Source organism: Tachypleus tridentatus, chromosome 4, assembly GCF_004210375.1.
Source record: "Tachypleus tridentatus isolate NWPU-2018 chromosome 4, ASM421037v1, whole genome shotgun sequence".
NCBI lineage: Eukaryota > Metazoa > Arthropoda > Merostomata > Xiphosura > Limulidae > Tachypleus > Tachypleus tridentatus.
The window spans coordinates 36,182,799-36,207,004 of NC_134828.1; the positions used below are offsets into that span (position 1 = coordinate 36,182,799).

General features: G+C 32.5%; 1 protein-coding gene across 4 annotated transcripts in view; it reads left to right on the forward strand.

Moving 5' to 3' along the window:
• Positions 1 to 15,916, forward strand: part of LOC143248838 (glutamate receptor ionotropic, delta-1-like) — a 64,845-nt gene extending 48,929 nt beyond the window's left edge. For 3 of the 4 annotated variants that reach the window (XM_076497671.1, XM_076497669.1, XM_076497670.1), the window contains 4 exons: positions 3,324 to 3,462; positions 4,558 to 4,787; positions 8,382 to 8,641; positions 11,440 to 15,916. In XM_076497671.1, coding sequence (XP_076353786.1) covers positions 3,324 to 3,462; positions 4,558 to 4,787; positions 8,382 to 8,641; positions 11,440 to 11,662 — 852 coding nt within the window. In that variant the 3' untranslated portion in view covers positions 11,663 to 15,916. The remainder of the gene's footprint in view (positions 1 to 3,323; positions 3,463 to 4,557; positions 4,788 to 8,381; positions 8,642 to 11,439) is intronic. The other variant, XM_076497672.1, reaches the window with a different exon arrangement.
• Positions 15,917 to 24,206: the final 8,290 nt, after the last annotated feature.

Genomic DNA, 24,206 nt, shown 5'->3' on the forward strand with positions numbered 1-24,206 from the left:
AATGTATATTTTTACAACAGTGAAATTGTGAGAGTAGAATTGCAAACAAAGAGCTTTAGTAGATGGTTTGCTTAAAACACCAGTAATGATTTCCTAACATGAACTGTAGTGTCAAAAACGGTAAATTTCTACCTGGTATGACATAAACAAGTGTCAGTTCTACGAGTGAGTAAACGGTATTCAATAACTCATTGAAACCAATAAGAGACTCTAAGTTTGAGTTCCACATTCCAATTACATCATCTGTAAATCTGTATTTGATTGATGGGTCTATATTCTTTCCTGTTTTCCAAGAATTAAGTCTTTGCATTTTAAGTATATATATATATAAACATTACAGCTAAGACTATTGCAACCTTATTACCCATAACTATTCTTCTACTTTGTTTATAAGATTCCCCGTTAATTCTTATATTCCTATTATTTAACTGAAACCCTAGAGATCGCTCTAACCAATTTCTTGAAATATGTAAAAAGGTCTAAGTCATCTGTGTTTTCTTTAATCATAGATACAACAAAAACTCTCCCTTCTTCAACTGGGATACTAGGATATAATAAACAATGGTCATTGTGAACAGAATTATCATTAAATGGTTGTGATTCATTACGTAACCAATCAAGATAATGATGTTTGATAGATATTGATACAAACAGGGAATAAGTTGAATAATTGGTGCAGCACTCTATCTAAAACCATGATGTACTTTCTGTTAGAACTCCACAAGTAGATGCTTTGGGTCTAAAGGTTAAACCTGACTTATGATCTTCAGGACGGCCATAAAATTCAAGGTTTCAATCATTATATGGTTTTATACTATTTACTAGAGGGCTACATAGGTATCTTCCTTTAATTCATTTAAAATAATTCTGCTTTTACTTTGAAGTATTTTAGTAGGACCTTCGTTTAATTTTAAATAGCTGTCTTCATCTAATAAATGTGTATAAATATTTCACTTATAACTATCCTTCGCTAAAGCCACAAATCCTTCACTTTTATTAGCTTCTATGACTATAATTTTGGTGTTATCTTTTATCTTGTAGAGATATTTCGTCGCTTGAAAAGATAAATTACTTTTCATTGTATAATTATAAAATTCCCTTGTTATAATCGATATATTTTTTAGAAAGTTCTGTCACGGTGTGTTCTGCTATATTCTGTCCTCTCACTGCTGGTACCTTATGATGATTAAAAGGCAGGTTTGAAAGTGGGTTAACAGACAGTTGGTGTTCTTGCATTTGTTCTGGTGAATCTCTACTACTTCCATCCTAGTTTGTAAAGAATGTTTTTCTGGATGTCGTATTTTGTGGAAAATTTGCTCTAACGATGATAAAATATCTAATTATTTATCACTATTTAGTTTAGTTGGAATTACGTAAAGAGTTAGTTGTATCATCTAAGATGATAATTTGCTGTAACGATGATAAAATATCTAATTATTTATCACTATTTAGTTTAGTTGGAATTACATAAAGATTTAGTTGTATCATCTAAGATAATGCCATCTTATACAGTTATATTAATTTCTTTCAGAGTTTCACGTACTTCTGATTTAACCTCATTGATGTGACTATGAATACTTATTAATATCACTTTAGTCTTTAATCCAGTTTTTAAACTCAACACTCTGAATGTTTTTAACCAAATTAAAATTCCTATCACAAAATTTCTTGTGTTTGTATTTCTTTTTGAACATTCAACTTATTAGGCCATATTTCGAACAATATAAAAACTTTTCTAATCTATTGGTAACTCGGGTGATACCTTTAAGGATTTCCTATAATTTGACCGTATTCCTCAGATCTCATGGAATTAAGTCGTAGTCCCTACGATCAAGGAAAAACCTAACATTGATTTAGTCCTAGTACGTTTTAATAAATGGTGTGGAAAAAAGATATTTACGTTACTACGAAACTGGTCGACGCCGAATATATTGTTATTCAAAATTTATTTGTTTACACATTTTATTTATTTAGCTTTGTTGGTTTGTCATGACTTAACAATATAAACTCAAGAATGTTTAATATTATTTTATTGTGATCTGAATTATTTACACACGTGTGTCATTGTTCGATTGACAGATGACAGTGTTCCAATTTCGATTTAACTGGTTCAGAGAACTTGCAGGATATCCATAACTCCTGAATAAGCTGTAATAATAAAATATTGAGCTTATAAAGTTACATTCTGGAGATGTAGGTCGTGATTTTATTTACGTTTAAAGAAATGTCTCGTAAACTCCTGTTTGCATCAAACAAAGTTAAGAATAATAATGCCATTTTATTTTAACTATTCAACTATTAGATGAAACAAATGTAAGCTACACGTTTTCTATGACAGTGTGTTTCTGAAATCTGTTGCACAATTATTATAAAATACTTTAACGATCCTATACCATGAATATGTTTCAACGAGCAGTTAGAATATGCTCAGAATACCTGAAATTGTGTTGTCTGTACTAACAGAGAATGAGTCAATTTTATTCATTGTATACATAAAAAAAAAGAGTTAACACTACTTGTTTCTTCTAATAATATATAATAGGCCCGGCATTGCCAGGTGGTTAAGGCGTTCGACTCGTAATCTGAAGGTTGCGGGTTCGAATCCCCGTCACACCAAACATGCTCGCCGTTTCAGCCGTGGGGCGTTATAATTTACGGTCAATCCCACTATTCGTTGATAAAAGAGTAGTCCAAGAGTTGGTGGTGGGTGGTGATGACTAGCTGCTTTCCCTCTAGTCTTACACTGCTAAAATAGGGACGGCTAGCACAGATAGCCCTCGAGTAGCTTTGTACGAAATTCAAAAACAAACAAATAATATATAATAAATTTGTTCTTGTAGTTTTTGCTAATAATAACAAATAAATTAAACCTGGTTGTTATGTGTTATGTCAAAAATGTACTTGTTGTCTGTAATAAATGAAGTATTTGCAATCGTAGTGTGTTAAGCAGTGACTCGATTCGTGAAGATAATAATAATATATGTATTCTAAGCGACAAATAGCACTGCTCAGGTGCCACCTGAAGTCCTTTTACTTGCGTCTAAAGTAAGACACATACATTTCATATTGCGTTATGGCTTCAACGTATTTGACGTTGGCAAATCAGACATTACTTGTTATTGTTGAAGTCTGATCGCGCGTCATTTAATCTAAATGGACGTTTTTATTTCAGTTGTAGCACTCAATTGGAAAAACAAACAAGCACAATAATATATGAAATACTTGGAAATTTCAAACACGAATCTTTAATTGAGGATTCACGTGTGAATTAGAAAAGGTCAATCTTGTTCGTACTTCTCACTCATTTGTATTTTTATCCTCAGGTATGGCTTGGTATTTGTCTATCAGTGTTTGTGGCAACATCTGTTATCACTTTCACTTCCGTCATTGTGAATACTCGGAGCAAATGTAACCACTGGGCAGATACGTTATGGTATGTGATGGGGTGTCTGGTTGCTCAAGGTAAGATAAATGTTCCCTTTCTCAATGTTTAGAGCATCACGAAAAGAAATACAAAATTATGCTTATTATGAAATACCTCCATTCTCCTGATCTATTAAACATCTACTGGTGTTTAAATGATTTATATGCAAATATTAAAAATAAAGTTAAAGCTTTACAACATTGACTGAAATTATTTCAGAAATTTTTCTTTGATTTTTATGAAATTTCTGAGAAATTAATTCACAACGTCATCCGCAAAAATAATGAAAAACATGAAAGCTAACTCAAATGGATTGTAAAAAAATATTTAGAAACATTTACACTAAAGTGGTTAAGTTTAGAGTTACGTGTGTATTATTTTCGTTTGGTGTTTCTGTATTAATGTAGATCCGGGAGTGGCCCGTTAATTAGTGCGGCTACCTGCCGATCAGATCCTTCAAAGTTCGAGCTACGATATGCCACTGAACATGCTCGACATTGTCAGGTGTGGAGGTGTTATAACATGGTGATTAAAACATGGAAGTAGTTGCATAAGTGGCAAGTGCAACTGGCAGGTTACCCTACGTCCTGTTTGTTTGAACTAAGTACAAAGCTGCACAATGAGCTACCTGTGTTCTGCCCACCATCAGTATCGAATCCCAGTTTCTAGCGTTGTAAGTCCGCAGACGCTTACCGCTATGCCGCTGGAGGGCTCATACGTCGTGACAAAACAGTTTAAATTAAGAATGGTTATACTTGAAACTTAGAAGTCTCTCGTCTAGACATACAGTCCATATATAGCCTAAGATAATTTTCACATTGACAGTACTAACATCAATACCATTTTAATATGTGAACGTACGATAGACCGATGTTTTTGTTTGTTGGAGTTTACTGTATCGTAGCATTTATTTCTGTTTGGTATAAATATTTTATTTTTTCAGCTACAAATCTCAAAAAAGAATCTATAAGCTGAATGTATAGACAAGCTTTTAGCCTTTGTGATAATAAACAAACACTTTGAAAAAGTAAATGTTTAATTAAATTCAAATAATTAGATTAATCAACAGCTACTTGTTTATCGTTTTCAGACATTCAATTATTTATATGTTTTCTAATTTTGTTTTACTTTAGGTGGAAAGATATCCTTATACAATTACTGTAGTGTAAGAGTTTTCCTAGCCATCTGGTGGTTTTTTGCTGTAATATTTTCTGTTTCATACGGTGGTACGTTGATGTCACACATGACTATTTTAACAAGAGAGCAACCCATCGACACTGTGTACACCTTGAGGACAGAAATTCTAAAAGGACAATACTCGTGTGGTGTCCTTAAAGGAGGATTCCTCAATCAGAGACTTATGGTAAGTAGGATGAATTATATAATCATTAATATTTCTCAGAGACTTATGGTAAGTAGGATGAATTATATAATCATTAATATTTCTCAGAGACTTATGGTAAGTAGGATGAATTATATAATCATTAATATTTCTCAGAGACTTATGGTAAGTAGGATGAATTATATAATCATGAATATTTCTCAGAGACTTATGGTAAGTAGGATGAATTATATAATCATTAATATTTCTCAGAGACTTATGGTAAGTAGGATGAATTATATAATCATTAATATTTCTCAGAGACTTATGGTAAGTAGGATGAATTATATAATCATTAATATTTCTCAGAGACTTATGGTAAGTAGGATGAATTATATAATCATTAATATTTCTCAGAGACTTATGGTAAGTAGGATGAATTATATAATCATTAATATTTCTCAGAGACTTATGGTAAGTAGGATGAATTATATAATCATTAATATTTCTTGTCTACTTCTGACATCCCTTGGTCAAACGATAAGACTTATAAGTAATAATAGGAATTTGGATAATATTTTAAGCCTGTGTTTCTGTTACATTATATATATTTACATACACACATATATAAACAACACACATACAAAATGTCTTCTGCCGACAAAATTATGAAACTTCACAATATTTGAGCTCACCTGTTTCTATCTTCTTTATTACTTGCGCACTTCTCCTGACATAATTTGGTTTACATTTAACCAGTTTGAAGGTCACTTGTTGGATTATGGTTTTTGCAGATAATCTGTAAAGAAGCTTATAATTTTCCAACTAAAAATAAACAACATAAATTAAATGTAGATTGTTCAAAAGATATACAGTAACATACAGTTGTAATGTTAATTATATACGAAAAGTAAATTAATTTTACTTATAATGTATAAAAACATTTTTTGGCGTGAACTCCTCTTTTAAGCCTGGAAAGTATAGTCATAGTTAATTATTTTATTCATAAGACATTATTATTAGGCGTATCTTTTACATTGTTTTTTTATTTAGTTCCTTAGACATTTTCGACACGAGGATTCCACAATTGTATTTCAACCACTCTATCAACATATCAAGAAAGGAGAACGAGATATTGTTTATTTCAACGTTAATAAACATTTATCTTATCTCTCCGTATATTCAAAACAATTATATAAAATATTTTCAATTTTGTACGAGTAACAAACATTTTTTTTCAAAACAACAGATAACGTATTAACTAATTATACTTCACAAAATCCGACAGTTGTAACTACATAAGTTGGAGGGGCTTTTGTATTATTATTGTAACAAAAATTTGATAGAAAATTTGTTACTCGTAATTAAAAATACAATTTTAAGACTACGTATAAACTTTTAAAGATAAAACCTTTGTTATACCCAGAAAAAAAGAAATTTGTTCTATTAATCTACTAAAAATAATGTAGCGTTAATTCCACAATTGTTTGTTGTACGGATGTAGTGCTACTGTCTATAAAGAATTAAAGCTCGCATCTTATTGTAATTTCTGGTAGTTTATAATGATCCTTAATAGTAATTGGAATATAACGTCCTAAAAGTCATTTATGTGTTCTGCAAGTTCATTATTGCCTACAGTCGATCTATTTGACATTCTAGTACTTTTTCAATATGAATATACTAATTCCCTGTTTTGAACAATATATAATTAATTTGGTTTGGTTTGAGTTTCGCACATAGCTAAACGAGGGTTATCTGCGCTAGTCGTCAATAATTTAGCAATATAAGATTAGAGGGAAGGCAACTAGTAATCACCACCCACCGCCAACTCTTGAACTACTCTTTTACCAACGAATAGTGGGGTTGACCGTCACAGTATAACGCCTCTACGGCTGAGAGAGCGAGCATGTTTGGTGCGGCGGGGATTCGAACTCGCAATCTTCAGATTACCTGTCGAACGCCTTAACTCTACCTGGCTATGCCGGGCCCATTATCATATAGAGAAATCGGTTTTCTGACTTTTATTAATAGATGTTCGTAGTTATTACACCATCAACTAATATGTGACATTGAAGTTGCTAACTATTCAGAAGATTGTAACTGAATATTTGTGATTTTCTAAGCATTTATTCACGAAAGCACTTACATTAAATCTCGAAAATTGCCGTTTAAAAAAGTGTAAATTAGGTTATGGTGCTATAAAACACTACAACGCGTACAAAACCTAATGAGTTAAAATTACGTGTTTTCAATATTATGCATTCCTACAAGTTTGTCACAATAAGTCACTCACCCAGTTCGAAAGAAAAAAAATGTCAAAATACAAAATTATTTATTACGATTTAAACATGCATCAAACTACAACTAGAATGTGGACCATTTACCCAGTTTAGAAGTACCGTTTTATATCATTTGTCCGCAAATTATGTGATTAGTTTTGATTCCCCTCGGTAGATAGCCCGATGTGGCTTTCTTGTAAGAAAAACACACAATCACCTTCTAGTACCTTAATAAAACAAATATTACAGATATTGTTTTATGAGTGTCACGTATAGAATATTGTATTCCATAAAAATTACTATCTTAAACGATTAATATCGTTTGTTTTTTGTCAGTCTGTCATAGGCACGACAGTCATAAACTATAAACTATTAATAAACAAAGAACAAAAATATAAAATTGGCGTCGTCATATTTATTCCAATTATAAATAAGTAAAGATAAAATGGTGTTGGTATGTTAATTGTTTTTACAAAGTAGAATGCCACAAAACTAAGTTATCATGTTCTTTACTGTCATATAATATAGAAAAAAAACAAGTGACACCATGTTTAGGTCACTATAATATAGCACAAAATTATATTGCAGAAAAAATTGAGAGGATGGTTTATCATAGATACATAGTAACATAGAGTTCGTGTTTACTGCTATTAAACAAGCAGAAATATAAGATGAAATAATAATGCATATAAAACAAATATACCTTTATGTTTATTCTGATACCACAAGTTATTTTGGTTCAGCCTTTAAATTCTTAATAATAATGATAAAATGTTTTCTTTATGTCAAGGTGATAGTTTTATATAAAAGTACAACGAATACATCTGTTTTCCAGAAATTCAAATAAAATACTACGTACAGTTTGAACACAAATTATGATACTAAAAATAATATTTTTAAGTAATAAAATAATGGAAAGCAACAACATGAAAAGGTCAAAGACTCACCACTTCATTAAGTTTAATAGCATTTTGGTGCCATTAATTGAAGTTAATATTAAAACAAATCATTAAAACAATATTATGTGTTTGAGTAAATATTGTAACAAAAGTCTTTACAGTTTCTTCTAAAGTCCGTTAGGCGTCACGTCCAGGCATGGTGTAAACGAAAATCGCTACATAAATCAGTTTGAGTCTCTTTATCGTAAAATCATTTTAATTTACGAAATTCCTGTTATTGCATGGATTTCTACGTTATATTATTACAAATTCCTGTTCTAGCATGGATCTCTACATTATATCATAAATTATGAATGTAAGAGTAAGTTGTAGCAAAATTACAAACATTTGTCCCTGTTTGTAAGAAAAATTATCCTAGATATAAAAAGTTTAAATTATATCTGAATCGTACTTTACAGGATCCAAATGATCCAGTTTATGGCGTTTTAGGCAAAGCAGCTCAAACTGATTCCAGAAATATAGTAGAAACCGACAGCTTAGGGTTATTGAGGGCTTTAAAAAGTAATTATGCCTTTCTCAGTACCTTGGAATGGATGCAGTTTCTAGCAATAAAAATAGGAGAAGACAAGTTTCACTTTGCCAGGGATTCTTTAGAGAGTGCTACTTTGGGAATTCCTCTACAGAAAGGATGTCCTTATAAGGAATCGTTTAACAAAGTGTAAGTTATGAAATACCATTGACATCTTACGTGTCCTGTTCTATGTCTTAATATTAAAATGATTGAATTTTGCAATAAAAACGAAATGCTGCTTTTATTATTTGATTTATTTGTTTGTTTGATTTCTAACAAAGTTACCAGAGATCTGTTTGGGTAGCTGTTCATAAGAATAAACAAGAGGAAATACAGTCAGCTAATACCACGCATTGCCAAGTCCTGGGCTATTGTAATTGAATAGTAGGATTTGACAGTTAATTCTTATAAGAATCTATGATGCAGATCCATAGCAATAAACCCAATCCACGTGCCACGCTAAGCGCTTCTATATTAGCTAATGCAAAAATGCCATATTGTCAACAATGTTGTTGGTCATCTAAAGAGTTTGGGATAAAGTCTGAAAAATTAAGTTAAGATATTCACATCTTGTTAGGTGTGAAAACTTATCCTTTGAATTTATAGTGTGACTAATGTTGCTCATTGCTAAGCGTACGTAACCAGCCCATTATGTTATTGCCAATTATCAATTTATAGTTTCAGAACAAGGTCCATTAATGCCGAATATCTACATTTTATCAAATTTGTTGTACAATTCAGTAATATTCTGTGAAATACTATATGATTAAAATGGGTCTAGACAACCAAATGAGTTCCATTACATTCTCTTGTTTGTTATAGATTAAAATATATACACTGCTGGCCAAAATCTTAAGGCCAATAAACATAAAGTTTGGTTTGAATTTCGCACAAAGCTACTCGAGGGCTATCTGTGCTAGCCATCCCTAATTTAGCAGTGTAAGACTAGAGGGAAGGCAGCTAGTCATTACCACCCACCGCCATCTCTTGGGCTACTCTTTTACCAGCGAATAGTGGGATTGACCGTCACATTATAACACCCCCACGGCTGGGAGGGCGAGAATGTTTGGCGCAACGGAGATGCGAACCCGCGACCTTCAGATTACGAGTCGCACGCCTTAACACGCTTGGCCATGCCAGGCAATGAACATAAAGAAAAGATATGAATTTTGCGTTGTCAGACTCAACCACTAATTTGAGTAGAGCTTCGAAAGATGAAGATAAAAAAAGGGAAAAAATAAAAAATATTTTTGGCATTTAATAGGGAGAATGTGAATACCATGAAATTAGCCTAAATACTAGCTGGTCAAAAGTTTAAGACCATACTGAAACGAAGCGCTAATCGGTAAACACTTAACGAAATTTAGTCATTTGTGTTCAAGCATTAGCGTTGTCAACATCTCCCACTAACATTAGATGTTACATAAGGTAAAAACATGGTAAAGGCTAAAACGTTGACAGAATTTGAACGTGACAGAATTGTCGAGCTGCAAAAGCAAGGTCTCTTTCAACGTGCCATCGCTGGTGAGATTGGGCGTAGTAAAACTGCTGTTGTAAATTTCTTAAAAGACCCTGAGGGATACGGAACGAGAATTTCAAGTGGTTGGCTTTAAAAAATTTCGCCGGCGTTGAACAGGAGAATTCAACGGGTTATCCAGTAAGACACCAGCCGATCGTTGAACCAGATTAAGGCCCTTACGGACGCAGAATGTAGCTCAAGAACAATAAGACGGCATCTACGAGAGAAAGACTTTAAAAACCGTAAACGTCTTCAAAGGCCACGCATCCTTCCACACCTCGAAACAACTCGATTAAACTTTGCTGAGAAGCACCAAACATAGGACGTAGTAAAGTGGACGAAGGATATGTTCTCTGATGAGAAAAAAATTAACACCTGGATGGTCTAGATGGCTTCCAACGTTACTGGTACGATAAGAATATCCCACCGGAGATATTTTCTACACGTCACAGTAGAGAAGGTTCCATCATGATCTGGGGTGCTTTCTCCTTCCATGGAACAATGGAGCTTCAGATTATACAGGAGCGTTAAACAGCAGCTGGCTATATTTGCATGCTGGAGAGAGCATCTTTATTGACTGAAGGCCCTCGCTTGTATGAAAATGACAGGACTTTCAGCAGTACAGCGCTGCAATCCACAATGCCCGCAAGACAAAGGACTTTTTCATGGCAAAAAACGTGATTCTTTTGGACCATTCAGCGTGTTCGCCCGAACTGAACTCCATCTAAAATGTTTGGGAGTAGATGGCAAGAAAAGTATAGAAATGGACGTCAATTCCAAACACTGCATGATCTTCGTGAAGGCATCTTCACCACTTGGAATAACATTCCAGCCAGCCTTCTGCAAACACTTATATCGACCATGCCAAAGCGAATAAAACACGCTCGCTCTTTCAGCCGTGGGGGCGTTACAAAGGTCGGTCAATCCCACAATTCGTTGGTAAAAGAGTAGCCCAAGAGTTGGCGGTGGGTGGTGATGACTAGCTGCCTTCCCTCTAGTCTTATACTGCTAAATTAAGGACGGCTATAGCAGATAGCCCTCGAGTAGCTATGCGCAAAATTCAAAAAACAATCAAATAAAGCGAATGTTTGAAGTTATTCGCAATGACGGCGTGCAACTCACTACTGAGACCTCTTGTTGGGCATTTCTTACCCTGTTTAGGACTTCTTTTTGGTATGGTTTTTAAGTTTTTGCCATTTAGTATTTAAGCTAATTTCATAGTGTTCGCATTGTTTCTATTAAATGCTAATTTTTTTATTTTTTTCCTTTTCTTATTTTCATCTTTCGAAGTTCTACTCAAATAAGTGGTTGAGTCTAACAACGCAAAATGCATATTTTTTCATGTTCATTGGCCTTAAGATTTTGGTCAGCAGTGTATTATAATAACTAACACGATACAAAAATTTTCTATTAATTATTTATACAGAATTATCCGTATTGTGGAAAGTGGACTCATACAAAAGTGGACTGAAGAAGTGAAAGAGGATCTCCGTAGGAATGTCACGATCCATACATCAGATGATACAGTACGTTCACTGGAACTAGACGACTTACTAAGTGCATTTTACTGTCTTATAATTGGTCACTCACTCTCTATAGTGTTGCTAGGGGCTGAACTTGTGTACTGGAAATTTATGAGTAGAAAATAAAAATCACGGAAGTGTTGCTAAATGAGATCCACACGTACGCTCAGTAATAAAAATTTAAATATTATAGTTATTAATACATTCTGAATTGAAATATATATCAAAGTGAATCATCTGTTTCTACGATGTTTAACCTGAAGAAATTTCATAGAGAAATTTGTCAGTTTAGTAACTGTTCCTTTAACAGCGTTTTCACCAGAAGATATATCCTATGAGTACAGTATATGAGTAGTGGATACAGGAACAAATAATTATGAGTACAGTATATGAGTAGTGGATACAGGAACAAATAATTCACATTTTCCTTCCAACCAAAATGTTCCCTACTTTCTGATATTTTCTCTTCTCTTCATTCCATCAATTTTCGAATATTTTTTGCTATTATTTTCTGTACTTTCTACGAGTTGAATACTTTGTTTCCAGTGCGGCTACAACTACTCGGTGAAAGGCATTGTTTCACCAACTTATTCAGTTTTGTTATATCGGGAACCATAATATAACATATAGACGTTATTGTTTGAAGCAAGATATGTCACGAACAGGGTACTATTTGGCTCGTTAAGGAGTATACGGTAAATTACCTACTTCAATATACCGAGCTTAATGGTTAACTTTTCAGAGACCATGATTACTACATTGGGCTGTTACTAATCTATAGTGGGTCTGTTGCTACACTAGGTATCAAAAAAGAAGTGTTCTGGTGCACGGGCTGATAGTAGGCATACTGTGGTTTATGGGTTACAGATGGTGGAGAAGAGAAAGAAAATTAATGTTCTGTGGTCATTTTTCCGGAGGTTAAGAAAGATTAACCAAGCTTTACAGTACTTTTTTACCTAATTAGTTAAGCGCTTTTTATCTCCATCTCTTTGGACTGGTTTTTCCGACATCCTGAAGTACGCCCCACCATCCGTAATGTACAGGCCACCATATTCATCCATCCATACACTGGAACCACTACTGCTTTCATTAATATTTTGCAATTACGCGAAACTTTGTACCATTAGATTGAAAATGTAAAAACGTTAACTTCTTGCTATTTTTGTATACCTGTTTTAGTTATTGAAACTACAAATAACTAAATAAATACCCGAATACTCACGACCAAGAAAGAAAATCCTAATGTCTGTTTAAGCGATACTTGCTCATTTTTTAAATAAATTCCTTCCAGTCGCTGTCATTTAACGTTTCCGATATATTAACTAGTTAAAGCTTACAAGAAGTTCGTACTCCTCGTGCATCATTTGATGAATAATACTGAATGTATGATTTGTTATGCTCCCCCAGTGGTAGAGTGATATTTCTGTGAACTTATACTGCTACAAACCGGGTTTGAGGTTTACGAAATATGATTCTGTTATTTGATCACCTACGAAAGTAACAACGTTCGACAAACAATTCGAATCGTATTATACACTACTGTTAATAAATCAAATGTTCGAAACGTTTCTCAAATCCAGGATTGTTCTAGAAACACGTATCTCTTGTTCTTGTTAACTTGGTAACCCTTTGTAATGTTTCCAAAATGAATGTGTTTTAACATAAATATATGTTAGTATATAAATAACTTAAAGATGCAATGTTTAAAAAAGTCTAAAAGGGAATGAAAATAGAACCCTCATTGTGAATGTAATCCTCTGTAAACTTAACTCAGACCTCGAAAATTGTTTTACTGATCAAATGAGACATTTGAATGCATTACAGCTATTCACTGAAAGTAGTCCAGCTAAATTAATATTAAAACTCATCATCTTCTTGTAAGTTTACTTTGTAAACTTGTACCATGTCTGGTGATATTAACTATTTTCATTCATACTAGAAAAATGAGTCAAGTGTAGAGAGGAAAAACGATGACAATAAATAAATATATAAAAATTATTTTTCTTAAAAATTTCACTTGACACAGTTAATACTTGTTCCTCAGTTCAACTGGAATATTTTAACAGCTGTGCTTTAAGAAGTATTCATGGAAATGTACATGAACGAATTTGCTAGCTTGGCTTACTCTGTGTAATAATACATATCTATCTATACATATGTAATAATGCACTTATCCCTTTAAGACAGTGCTTTATCTGTCAGTTTTACTGTTTGTTTGATAAATACTGGGAATCCCTCTATTTTGCATGCTAAAAACACAGTAACGTGAAGTGAAGATTCGAGGTTGTGATATTTAAGCCCAACAGCTTAAGTAGTTATATCACCTTTCCGACAAGCAGGAGCGTTGTTTCGAATCCCGATAGGCCTCAGCATCAAAACATCTGTATACATTTATTTAGTTCACATATCGAGATTCAGTAAATTATTGTATTTTAGTACAATGTACTATCTACGTTCTGTCCACTGGATATTATCGAACCCCATATTTTAGAGTTACTACTTGTCGCTTACCCACCATAAAATATATTAAATAAGAGGAAGTAGTGAGTATATTTATTTATAATTATAAAATATTACTGACCCTATCTCAAACATAAGTACCTGGTACTTTAGATGAAGTTAGTGTTACTGTTTTTGTTTGTTTTTTGAAGTTGTGGTCCATAAGTTAATTGCAACAGAAAATGTGTTGTTGGCTTCGCAGTTTTGATATATATGCAACCATGGCAACAGTTTTAAACATATTTAATTAAGGTTTCGGAATTACACGTATTCCGAAACAGTGTAAAGAAATAATAAAATATTCAATTTAAAAAAAAAGAATAAAATAATGGAGAAAGCAATATTTGAATCAACTGCATCTGTAACTTGGTGATAGATATTGGAAGTGAACGTTGTAGTCATAATTTAAATGAAAATAAATTTTTTTGTGTGTTTTGATGTATGCAAGAAGCAGTTCGTAAAGAAATGGTTCTTCCTTTTTTTAACAACATGGAAGTGAAACGTTCTGTTTTCCACAAGAAACAGGATAGGCGGTCCTTGTTCGTAATAAAGGTTGTAAAGGTTCCCATCAAAACAACTGTAACAACAGTACTTGCCAAATACTTTGATAATACTAGACTACTGTCTCTTTGAAAGCTTGCCAGTCTGCGTATGATGAATCAAAAACATAATTACTCGATTCGAAAGGTAAACTTTTTTTTAAAATTTAAACGGACAATATATGTATGTATATATTACGCCATATTTGAAGAGTTTTCGTTTTTGTTTATGAACACCTGAAATAACAGCGGAAGCACAGTCTAACGAACTGTATCGTAAAGTCAATGCATATATATACTTTTTTTCTCAAGTGACAGAGCGTTTCAAAGTACTTTTTAGCTGGATATTGTAATTATGTGATTGACCACTGCTACAGTAAATTACGAAAACTAAGTTTCTTAGAGAACAACAATCAATAAATGAAACAAGACGATGTATAATAATTATTTTCTACATTGTGAGTACAATATCAAAGTGGCCTTTTTCTGACTTAATGAATTATGGCTATCGTACGGTGAAACTCGTTATGGATTAATCGACCAACAGCTACAAAGTATATATATACAGATTACTTATAATTTCATTTTTCTCTCACTATTTCTATTGATTTGGCTACAAACTAAGGAAAGTTTGGTCGTTATTTTCAGACTGAACATCCATAGCTTCTATTTTATGTCGTTCCCCATCTGGTTCAACTTATATTCTTAAAAGACCGAGTTCGATTCCAAATAGTAAACGCAATATAATAACTAAATTTACTGCTTTCTCCGCTGGCTCAGAATTAAGTATAAAAGATTATGTTGCTAAAAGTATACGTTTGATTCCTTGCTGTGAGCACAATAAATCAGTCCAAGTACTGCTTTCGCCGTTGGTTCAGAAGTAAGCGTTATAGACTACGTTCGTCCATGCAGTGAACACAACATAATAGTCAAACATGTTAAATTCTCCGTTGCTCAGAAGTAAACATAAGAACTTATATTGCTAAAAGTCCGGTTTTGATTCCCAACTATGGCCACAATATAATAACTTAACGTATTGCTCTGAGTTTAACGACAAATAGTGGTTCAATTATTACCTAACACGGTTCTACTAAAAAGTTTCGTTATTACTAAATCCATTGATAGCCGTTGATAATACTAGCTTATCACTATTTTCAGGTTTATTTGCTAGAGGTTGATAGAACGATTTCGGTCCATCTAATAACAGATGAGTTAAGTTGGATGTTCTTTAATAGTTGAATACTTTGAACTGTGCGTTAGCTGTCATCTCATTTTTTTCGTGTTTAAGGTGTTTTTTTTTTAATAATTGAGAAAAGTTTTTCGAGAAAAACATAACACCGCTCCTAATATTACTCTATGTTTGTTCTTCATTGGACTTAATGTTTTTATTGTTTTAAAAGGATAGTTACAATAATAAATAATGTATAAGAAAAACAAATTTTCTTCTAATCTTCCAAACACAGATACGTACTACAAACGTTTTGTAATACTCAAGTTTTGTTTGTTTGTAATGAAGCACAAACCTATACAATGTGTTATTTATGTTCTACCCACACGAGTATCGAAACTCAGTTGCTAGAGTTGTAAGTTCGCACTGTTCCACTATTATTCACGATCCTTGCATTATCATCGGTTGACTTATGGCATCGCTATACATGGATGGAAAACTATAGTGTTTTGAAAATACAGAACAAATGTATTAATATTTAAATTAATGTATATATGTTTGTGTAGAAAAATAAAGAATGCATATACAAAACATTGGCCATAATGTCGGTGTCAATAAAACTGTATTTTCTGTCAACAGAGCAAGTCAGTTTGAGATACCCTATTACATTTACACCAGATAATTCATTAGTCACAAGACTACATAGCTGATAAACTAAACCAAGTTGGAAAGCAAGACCTTCTTTAACCAATGGAACGTCTGATGTATAATAGATAAGAAGCTTATTGAAAACAAAGTTTTGTGTTTGGAAGACACATAATGTACTCAATGTAGCATTATTATTATTGTAGTTCTGTTAAACTTTATCCAAATAAATCATTATGGATAATAATGAATATTCTTCAGTAGCTACTAAACAGATATGGTCGATAATGTGGATTTTGTGAATAACGTAAAGAAAAACTGTAATGTTAGAAATTTACCTCAATATTTTAAAAACCTCTTATGTTCTTAAAACATGCTGACATACATATATGATCAACAGGTATTAATATGTCACGTATTCATATTGTACAGTGTACGTAAAAAACAAGACAAAGATATGTTAACTGTAACAACAATGTAAATTTTTAATCAGTTCTATCACACAAAACAAACTTTCCAGCGATTTGCAAGTAAGATTCAAGGGTTCTGGTTTTGAAAATGGTAAATCTGTTACAAAAACTGAAAACACTGTCTTCGGACCGCTTTTGTTCCTTTCTCAAAGGAATCAGTAACTACATAATATTTATAAATACAACACGATAACACTGTTCTAATACATTTTTTTAGTTGAAAGATTATTTAGTCGACTTCCAATTTGTTTATGTTCCTAAACCTTTTTCTTCTCTTACGTATCAATCACTAAAACACGCGGAGATTTATTGAAACGTTATTCATAACATTATTTACAAGAATAGAGTTAATCTGAATATAACACCTGAACTGTATGGTAGGATATCTAAGAGTATTTTAACGTTTGTAGTTTTAAATATTTAAGTCCCGCAAATAGTTCAGATTGTTTGATACATCACATCTCCTCCTGTGATCAGGAAAATAGATAAGTGGTTATATAACAGACGAGTTGTAGTTAAATATTTCTGAAACTTTTATATTTTATGGTTAGGCCTCTCGTGGCCAAGTGGTTGGGGCGCTCGATTCGCAATTTCCGATTCACGGGTGCGTATCCCCATCACACTAAACGTGCTCGCCCCTTCAATCGTGGGGGCTTTATAACGTTTTAATGAATCCCCTATTTGTTGGTAAAAGAGTAGGCTAAGAGTCGGCGGTGGGTGATGGCATCTAAGTTCCTTCCCTCTAGTGTTTCATTGCTAAATTAGGGAAAGCTATAATAGTTAGCCCTCGTGTAGTTTGTAGTTTTGTTTGAGCTTTCAAACAAGCTAAACCAATTTCGTGGTTATCATCACTGTTTGACGCCGTGGTCACGTTCTTTGGTTGTATAAGATATTTAGAGACGGAAATGAAAAGATGCAAAGTAGAAAAAGTTAACAACAACCAAATAAATTGTGTATGGAGAGTAAAATACACTATTAGTACATCTATCGTGAATGTGGATTCCAACAGATTACAGAAGCAAAATTTATAATAAAACATTCAACATTCCATTATTCTTATCTCTCTGAAATAACCTGTAATGCCGGAGATCAAGACTATATAAAATGAAAATGAGCAATAAAAAAATATGGGTTATGAATAGCGCACCTATCTTATAAAACAATCAGTCAACCTAACATAGAAGACAGTAAATCTTGGATATTCTAATCGATAGCATTCAAATAATTATCAGATAAGCTATTAACATGAGAGACACTGAACGAGTGAATTGCACTACACGTTTTTATGGAGGTCGAGGTTCGAATTCCGTTCACCTCGACTATCAGTACAGTCCATATTATGATATTTGAGCATGATAGCATATTGGATAAACCTAATTAGTGATTGGTGTCTATAGATAGTAAATAATAATTAATAAATAATTAGAATCGGGTAACCATGTAGGCTGCTAACCATTACAGGCATTAAACGTCTTTTAGAAAATAAAACAAAATTCCATCAAATACATAACATACCCTTCAAATATGGCCTTTAAATTTTCAAACGAAGATTACGATAGCTACATTTATAGAAGCAGCAAGTCAACCATTTAAATAAAAGCAAATACGAATTGTATCTTTCTGGCTTAAGTGTCAATCAGTAATTCCTTAGACTTTTCAATTAAAATTTTACGAAAATAAGTACTAAAAATAACCTCACGTTGCACTAATCTATCAGAATCTCAATAGGAAAATATATACATATTGTTAATCGCACGTGCTACGGATATACAGGAGTTAAAAAATAAGTTGCAAGGTCTTCCAGAAGAAGTTTATAGCATGTGCTCTTCGTGATATTATAAAAGCGTATGACACAATTTGAAAACTGCGAGCGAAAGTTGTATTACAAAATTATTTGCAATTACTTATTGTACGTAAACATTAAACAAGTCAGAAAAATGGAATAAATTAAAGCATAACAACATACATAAGAAAACTGAAATAAATTAGTGAAAAGTTGAAATCGTATAAGAAACAACCCACAAAATAACGTTAATTTAAACCAACGAAAATCTTTCATATGAACAAAAAGGCTGTAAGGTTCCATACTGTATATTAATTTCCTTTCTAGCAAAAAAAAACTGTTTACTTATTGTTGGTAAAATGTTTGTCTATGGTCATCGCAAATAAAAATATAAAATAAATGAAAACCTAACATGATCCTATAAAATTTGAAGTAGCTTGGCCCGGCATGGCCAAGCATGTTAAGACGTGCGACTCGTAATCTGAAGGTCGCTGGTTCGCATCCCGGTCGCGCCAAACATGCTCGCCCTTTCAGCCGTGGGGCGTTATAATGTTACGATCAATCCCACTATTCGTTGGTAAAAGAGTAGCCCAAGAGTTGGCGGTGGGTGGTGATGACTAGCTGTCTTCCTTCTAGTCTTACACTGCTAAATTAGGGACGGCTAGCACAGATAGCCCTCGAGTAGCTTTGTGCGAAATTAAAAAACAAACAAACAAACAATAAAGCAGCTAATTAATGATCTGGATCACCAGATGGCGAAAATGCATCACCGTGATTTTCTTACACAGCATGCGAAAAAACGATTTGATTAGTTCTATTGACTGTTAAGCCTCAATAAAAAGGCGGTGTTTATTGAGGTAGACGTTTGTCAGATAGTGAAATTACTAATGATTTGCAAATCAGAGAATACACATTCAACCTAATAACTCCGCCTACATCACAACGATAGCGGTTGATATCATCCAATGAATATTATGGATTTAGTTAAAGTAGTATTATAGAAAGATATTTACCAATGATATCTGTCACAATGAAACGAATGTTCTGTCTTATGTGACAATGTTTTCTCCTATTACTTTTCACAAACCACATAAGTTGGTAAACAAACATACAATGGTTCATACTGAATGTCTGAATAACAAAAATTATAAATAAATTGTATAGTCATTACATGTTACACAATACTGTCTTTAACTGCAGTATCTAGAAGTGTTTTCACTTCTATTGCTCATCTCGTGAACAAAAAACGTAATTTAAATGAAATTTTTCGTAAAGCAAATATATATATATAATATTCAGAAAGATGTTTTTTGAAAACATTGGTTATTAATAATTACTAATTTCAACTTTTCATAACTAATAGAATAAATATCTGTTATATTCCAGTTTTTCCTAAGTGCACGGCCCAACATGGCCAGGTGGTTATGGCCCTCAACTCGTGATGTAAGGGTCGCGGTTTCGAATGCCCGTCACACCAAATATGTATGCCCTTTTTAGCCGTGGGGCATTATAATGGAATGGTCAATCTCACTATTCGTTGGTAAAAGAGTAGTCTAAGAGTTTGTGGTGGGTGGTGATGACTAGTTGCCTTCCCTCTAGTCACGGTCAGTGCAGATAGTCCTCGTGTAGCTTTGCGCGAAATTAAAAAACAAATACAAAACCTAAACACACATATTTGCTGATTGTTTATACTACTGATCGCTTGTACTTGTCTGGTGATGGAGTGTAAATTCCATATATTGTCTAACTATAGTTGTTATATAAAGGTAAGAAAGTTTACTCATAAATTCTTTCACTGATTAAATTTTATGTCAAACAATTTGGAACATTAATTTGTTTTTGGCAGGCAGGAATTAACATACAACAATATATATACAAAACTATTCAACCACAGTCGAGTTTGATTCATGCTATTTTTTATCTGTTAACAATCTATCATACTGTATACCTGTGTTATTATGTAGGTATGATGCAAATACCATCCGCACTACCTTGTTGTTGAAGGACTGACATTGTTCACTCTGCACACTTACTTTATATTTTCAAAACCTTTTCTTTACCTGTATTTGAAGAAATGCTTAATACTAGGAAAGGAGAAATTATTAAAGAACTACAAGTAACTGAGACCGAAATATCAAATTGGAAGAAGGAACACAACCACAAGTTGAAAGTGTGTGGAAGTAACATCGTACAGTGCAATAGTGAAGGCATTTAGTTACAAGTAATTTATTTTCAGAAACTACAGCTATAATCATATAGGAATACACTGAAAACACACGTTACTCTATGTGGACTACTTGTAAATAAAGACTGTGCACTTTTGGAAGTGTCTCCTGATTATCTTTTAGGAAACAGAAGAATAATCGGAATTAAATTACCCCAAAAATATGATTAGTAACTCTAGTAAATCGTTTTTACTTGAAACAGCAAGACATTTTACTCAGTTTTGTTGTACAACTACAATGGACGTACAGTTAAGTTTAAAAATAATACAGTTAATAATACTGGGTTCGAGGTCAACTACTTATCCTTTTGCGACTTTGTAATATGAACTCCAAAGGGCATGAGTCTGAACGGGAAGAAATGCTTCCGAAACTTGAAATGTTTTATACGGGCTGCCTGGGAACATGAAAATTCATGATCCAGGTTATATCATATCTGGGAAAGCTAATAAAGAAAACTAAAGGTAAGTATATACAGTTAAATATAGTAAATGAGAGTAAACACATTGATTCATAGTAAAGATTTGGTTTTATGTATTTATATTTATTAAATATAACATTGTATCAATGATAACCATCCAATCCGCATGGAACCAAACCAAAAGTTGTTATTGTTTCCTGACAGAGCATCATACACCAATTACGTATTTCATTAAACTAATTTTTTTCAGACAGGACACTATTGCTATTACACGTATTCATGTCCATGATGGATCTATAATGCTGTTAGCCAAAATAGTGATTTGTAGATTTAGCAAATAACGTCTACAGTATCTTTTGCCTTTTACGCTTACTCTGTTCACAAACCTTATTTGCAGGTTTTTAAATTGCCAGTTTTTACCACTATTACGTCAGAAACGTTCAGTTCGTTTGTTTACTGTTTTTGTGATTGTCTTTTCACTTTAAACTACATATGTTGTTTCTCTGTTTTCTCAACGGTCCTTTTACTCCGTTCTAAATGAACAAATATTAAAAACATTGTAACATTTTCTTTACACAATACTATATCAATGCTATCATATAATACTATATACATTCAATCTACGCTGTAATTTAGTTACGTTTTGCGATAACTAATCCATAGATCGCTATGCCCTATAACCCTTTTGAGTATTTGACTACTGGCTGACAAATATGTATTTTGGAAATATTTTTATGTATATTATAATGAATACTTTACACGTCTATAACTACATAGCTGTACAATTAGATTTATTGTAATTTATGATATGTTTGTTTTTTGCAGTCTATGAATTGTTTAAAACGTTTGAGTCAAGTTGATAGCATCTTATCTCTCAAATTTCTTGCCTAAACACGAGATGATGCAAAAATACGCTATATATCGCCACCTCTTGCTTTACAAAGATATAATTGCTTTATCTTTATATTTACTTTATCTCACAGTGTTTATTTCATTATTGTGATACCCGTGGAGGGCAAAGCACAGTTAGCCCATTGTGTAGATTTGTGCTTAATTATAAACAAATCATTATTACGTAACCGCCATCTTCGAGAAAAGCAAAACTATTTTATTTACACATTGGAACAACTTTTTAAATGGACCATTTTTTTTCCTTTATGGACACATTTAAATTTTACTGTATTTCTGTATATTTATTGACAATCATTGGATTAATACGTCAATTAATTTTCATGTAAATTTTATTCTCGCGATTTTTACTGTATTGGGATACACATATCTTAACAAATCCGTCAGAAAATCAATTCTAACAGGAAGAAGTGGTTCATTATATAACTTAAAATCACTATGTTAACAGACCAGTCGATAAGGAAGAGAACAAATAAATAGGGTTGGCAGATTAAAAATGTGAAACGATATAGGATTGGCAGATTAAAAATGTGAAACGATATAGGATTGGCAGATTAAAAATGTGAAACGATATAGGGTTGGCAGATTAAAAATGTGAAACGATATAGGTTGGCAGATTAAAAATGTGAAACGATATTTTAATTTTTATTATATAAGCACCCATGTGTTGTTACATCAAAATTTTACTTACAACGACAGTTTCGACAGTTTTCTTTGCGAACGTGACGATGACCGAAGAAGGTCGAAACGTTGTTAGCTCCTCTACATAGAGCTTTCTCTACTCATAGCAGCTGTTTTTACATATATAAATGACAGTTTCGAGTTTAGGATAACAAATAGAAGCCAAATCCTAATCTGAAACCTGAGGCTTATTTAAGCAACAACAAGTAGTTAAATAGTCGACAGTAGTTTGGTATTCAAAACCATACTGTGTATTTTTTTTTATTCTTGACATTCAGGAACAACCATAACAACAGTGTCTGAGATATTGAACAAAATGTTTCCTTTATAGAACGTCCATAGTGAAACACATAACGTAGAGTACAAAATTAAAATAAAATTTAAACTGAAATTTCATATAACTTGCGTCTACACTGCTAACATTTCTTCATATTTCACACTTTAAATTATTAATTTTCATTATAATAGTGCGAACACTGAATTACAGAACGAAACCGGTTAAAAAATAAAAGATATGTTAATATTTAATGTTAGTAATTAGCATATATTTGCATTTTACATATATATTATATTGGCATTATATACGCATTGTATATACTACTTTATATTTAAAACCATTTGTTAAAGTTGTTTTATACAGATGTGTAATTCTAATGTTACAGTCATATAAATTAGCATCATTATTACCGCATAAAAAATTGTTACATAAATATTTCTCTGCTGCATATTTTCTTTCATTATAATATGGAGAGAAGAGATGTGTTAAATGTATTTTGGTCTAACTGTTAAACATGAACTTTCATTAATATGTAATTAAACTATAATTGATTGTTATGGTTAATTAACTATTTATCATCGTGCCATCTTCTACGAAAAGAAAATAATTTCAATTTGACACTGCTTTTGCCTTCCGTATTTAGTGAACACTCATCGAGTGGCAGATAAGAAAGTAGGTTCAGAAGAAATTATCTGTTCGCATGAGCATTGAAAAGAAACAAAAACAAACTATTGTATACTATTCAAAAGATCTGTATAAATCTTTACTTCCACTAAAGTAATTTTATAAGAGATATAAGACACATGTTTTACTGATGATGGACTACGAAGTGATCTATAAGAAAATGTGTTCTATTAGTAAAGCACTATAAATATAATTATAATTTAAAAAATACATGCGCACTAGTCGAATTGTTAAACAAACGGTTTCTTTTGACTTGACTGTACGATCCTGTAGATTATAATGCAGTAAATATGTTGCAACTTCTCGAGGTTGTAGAAACTATCGATTCCATTTATATATACATATATATAATTCAAGAAAATGTTTGTCCTT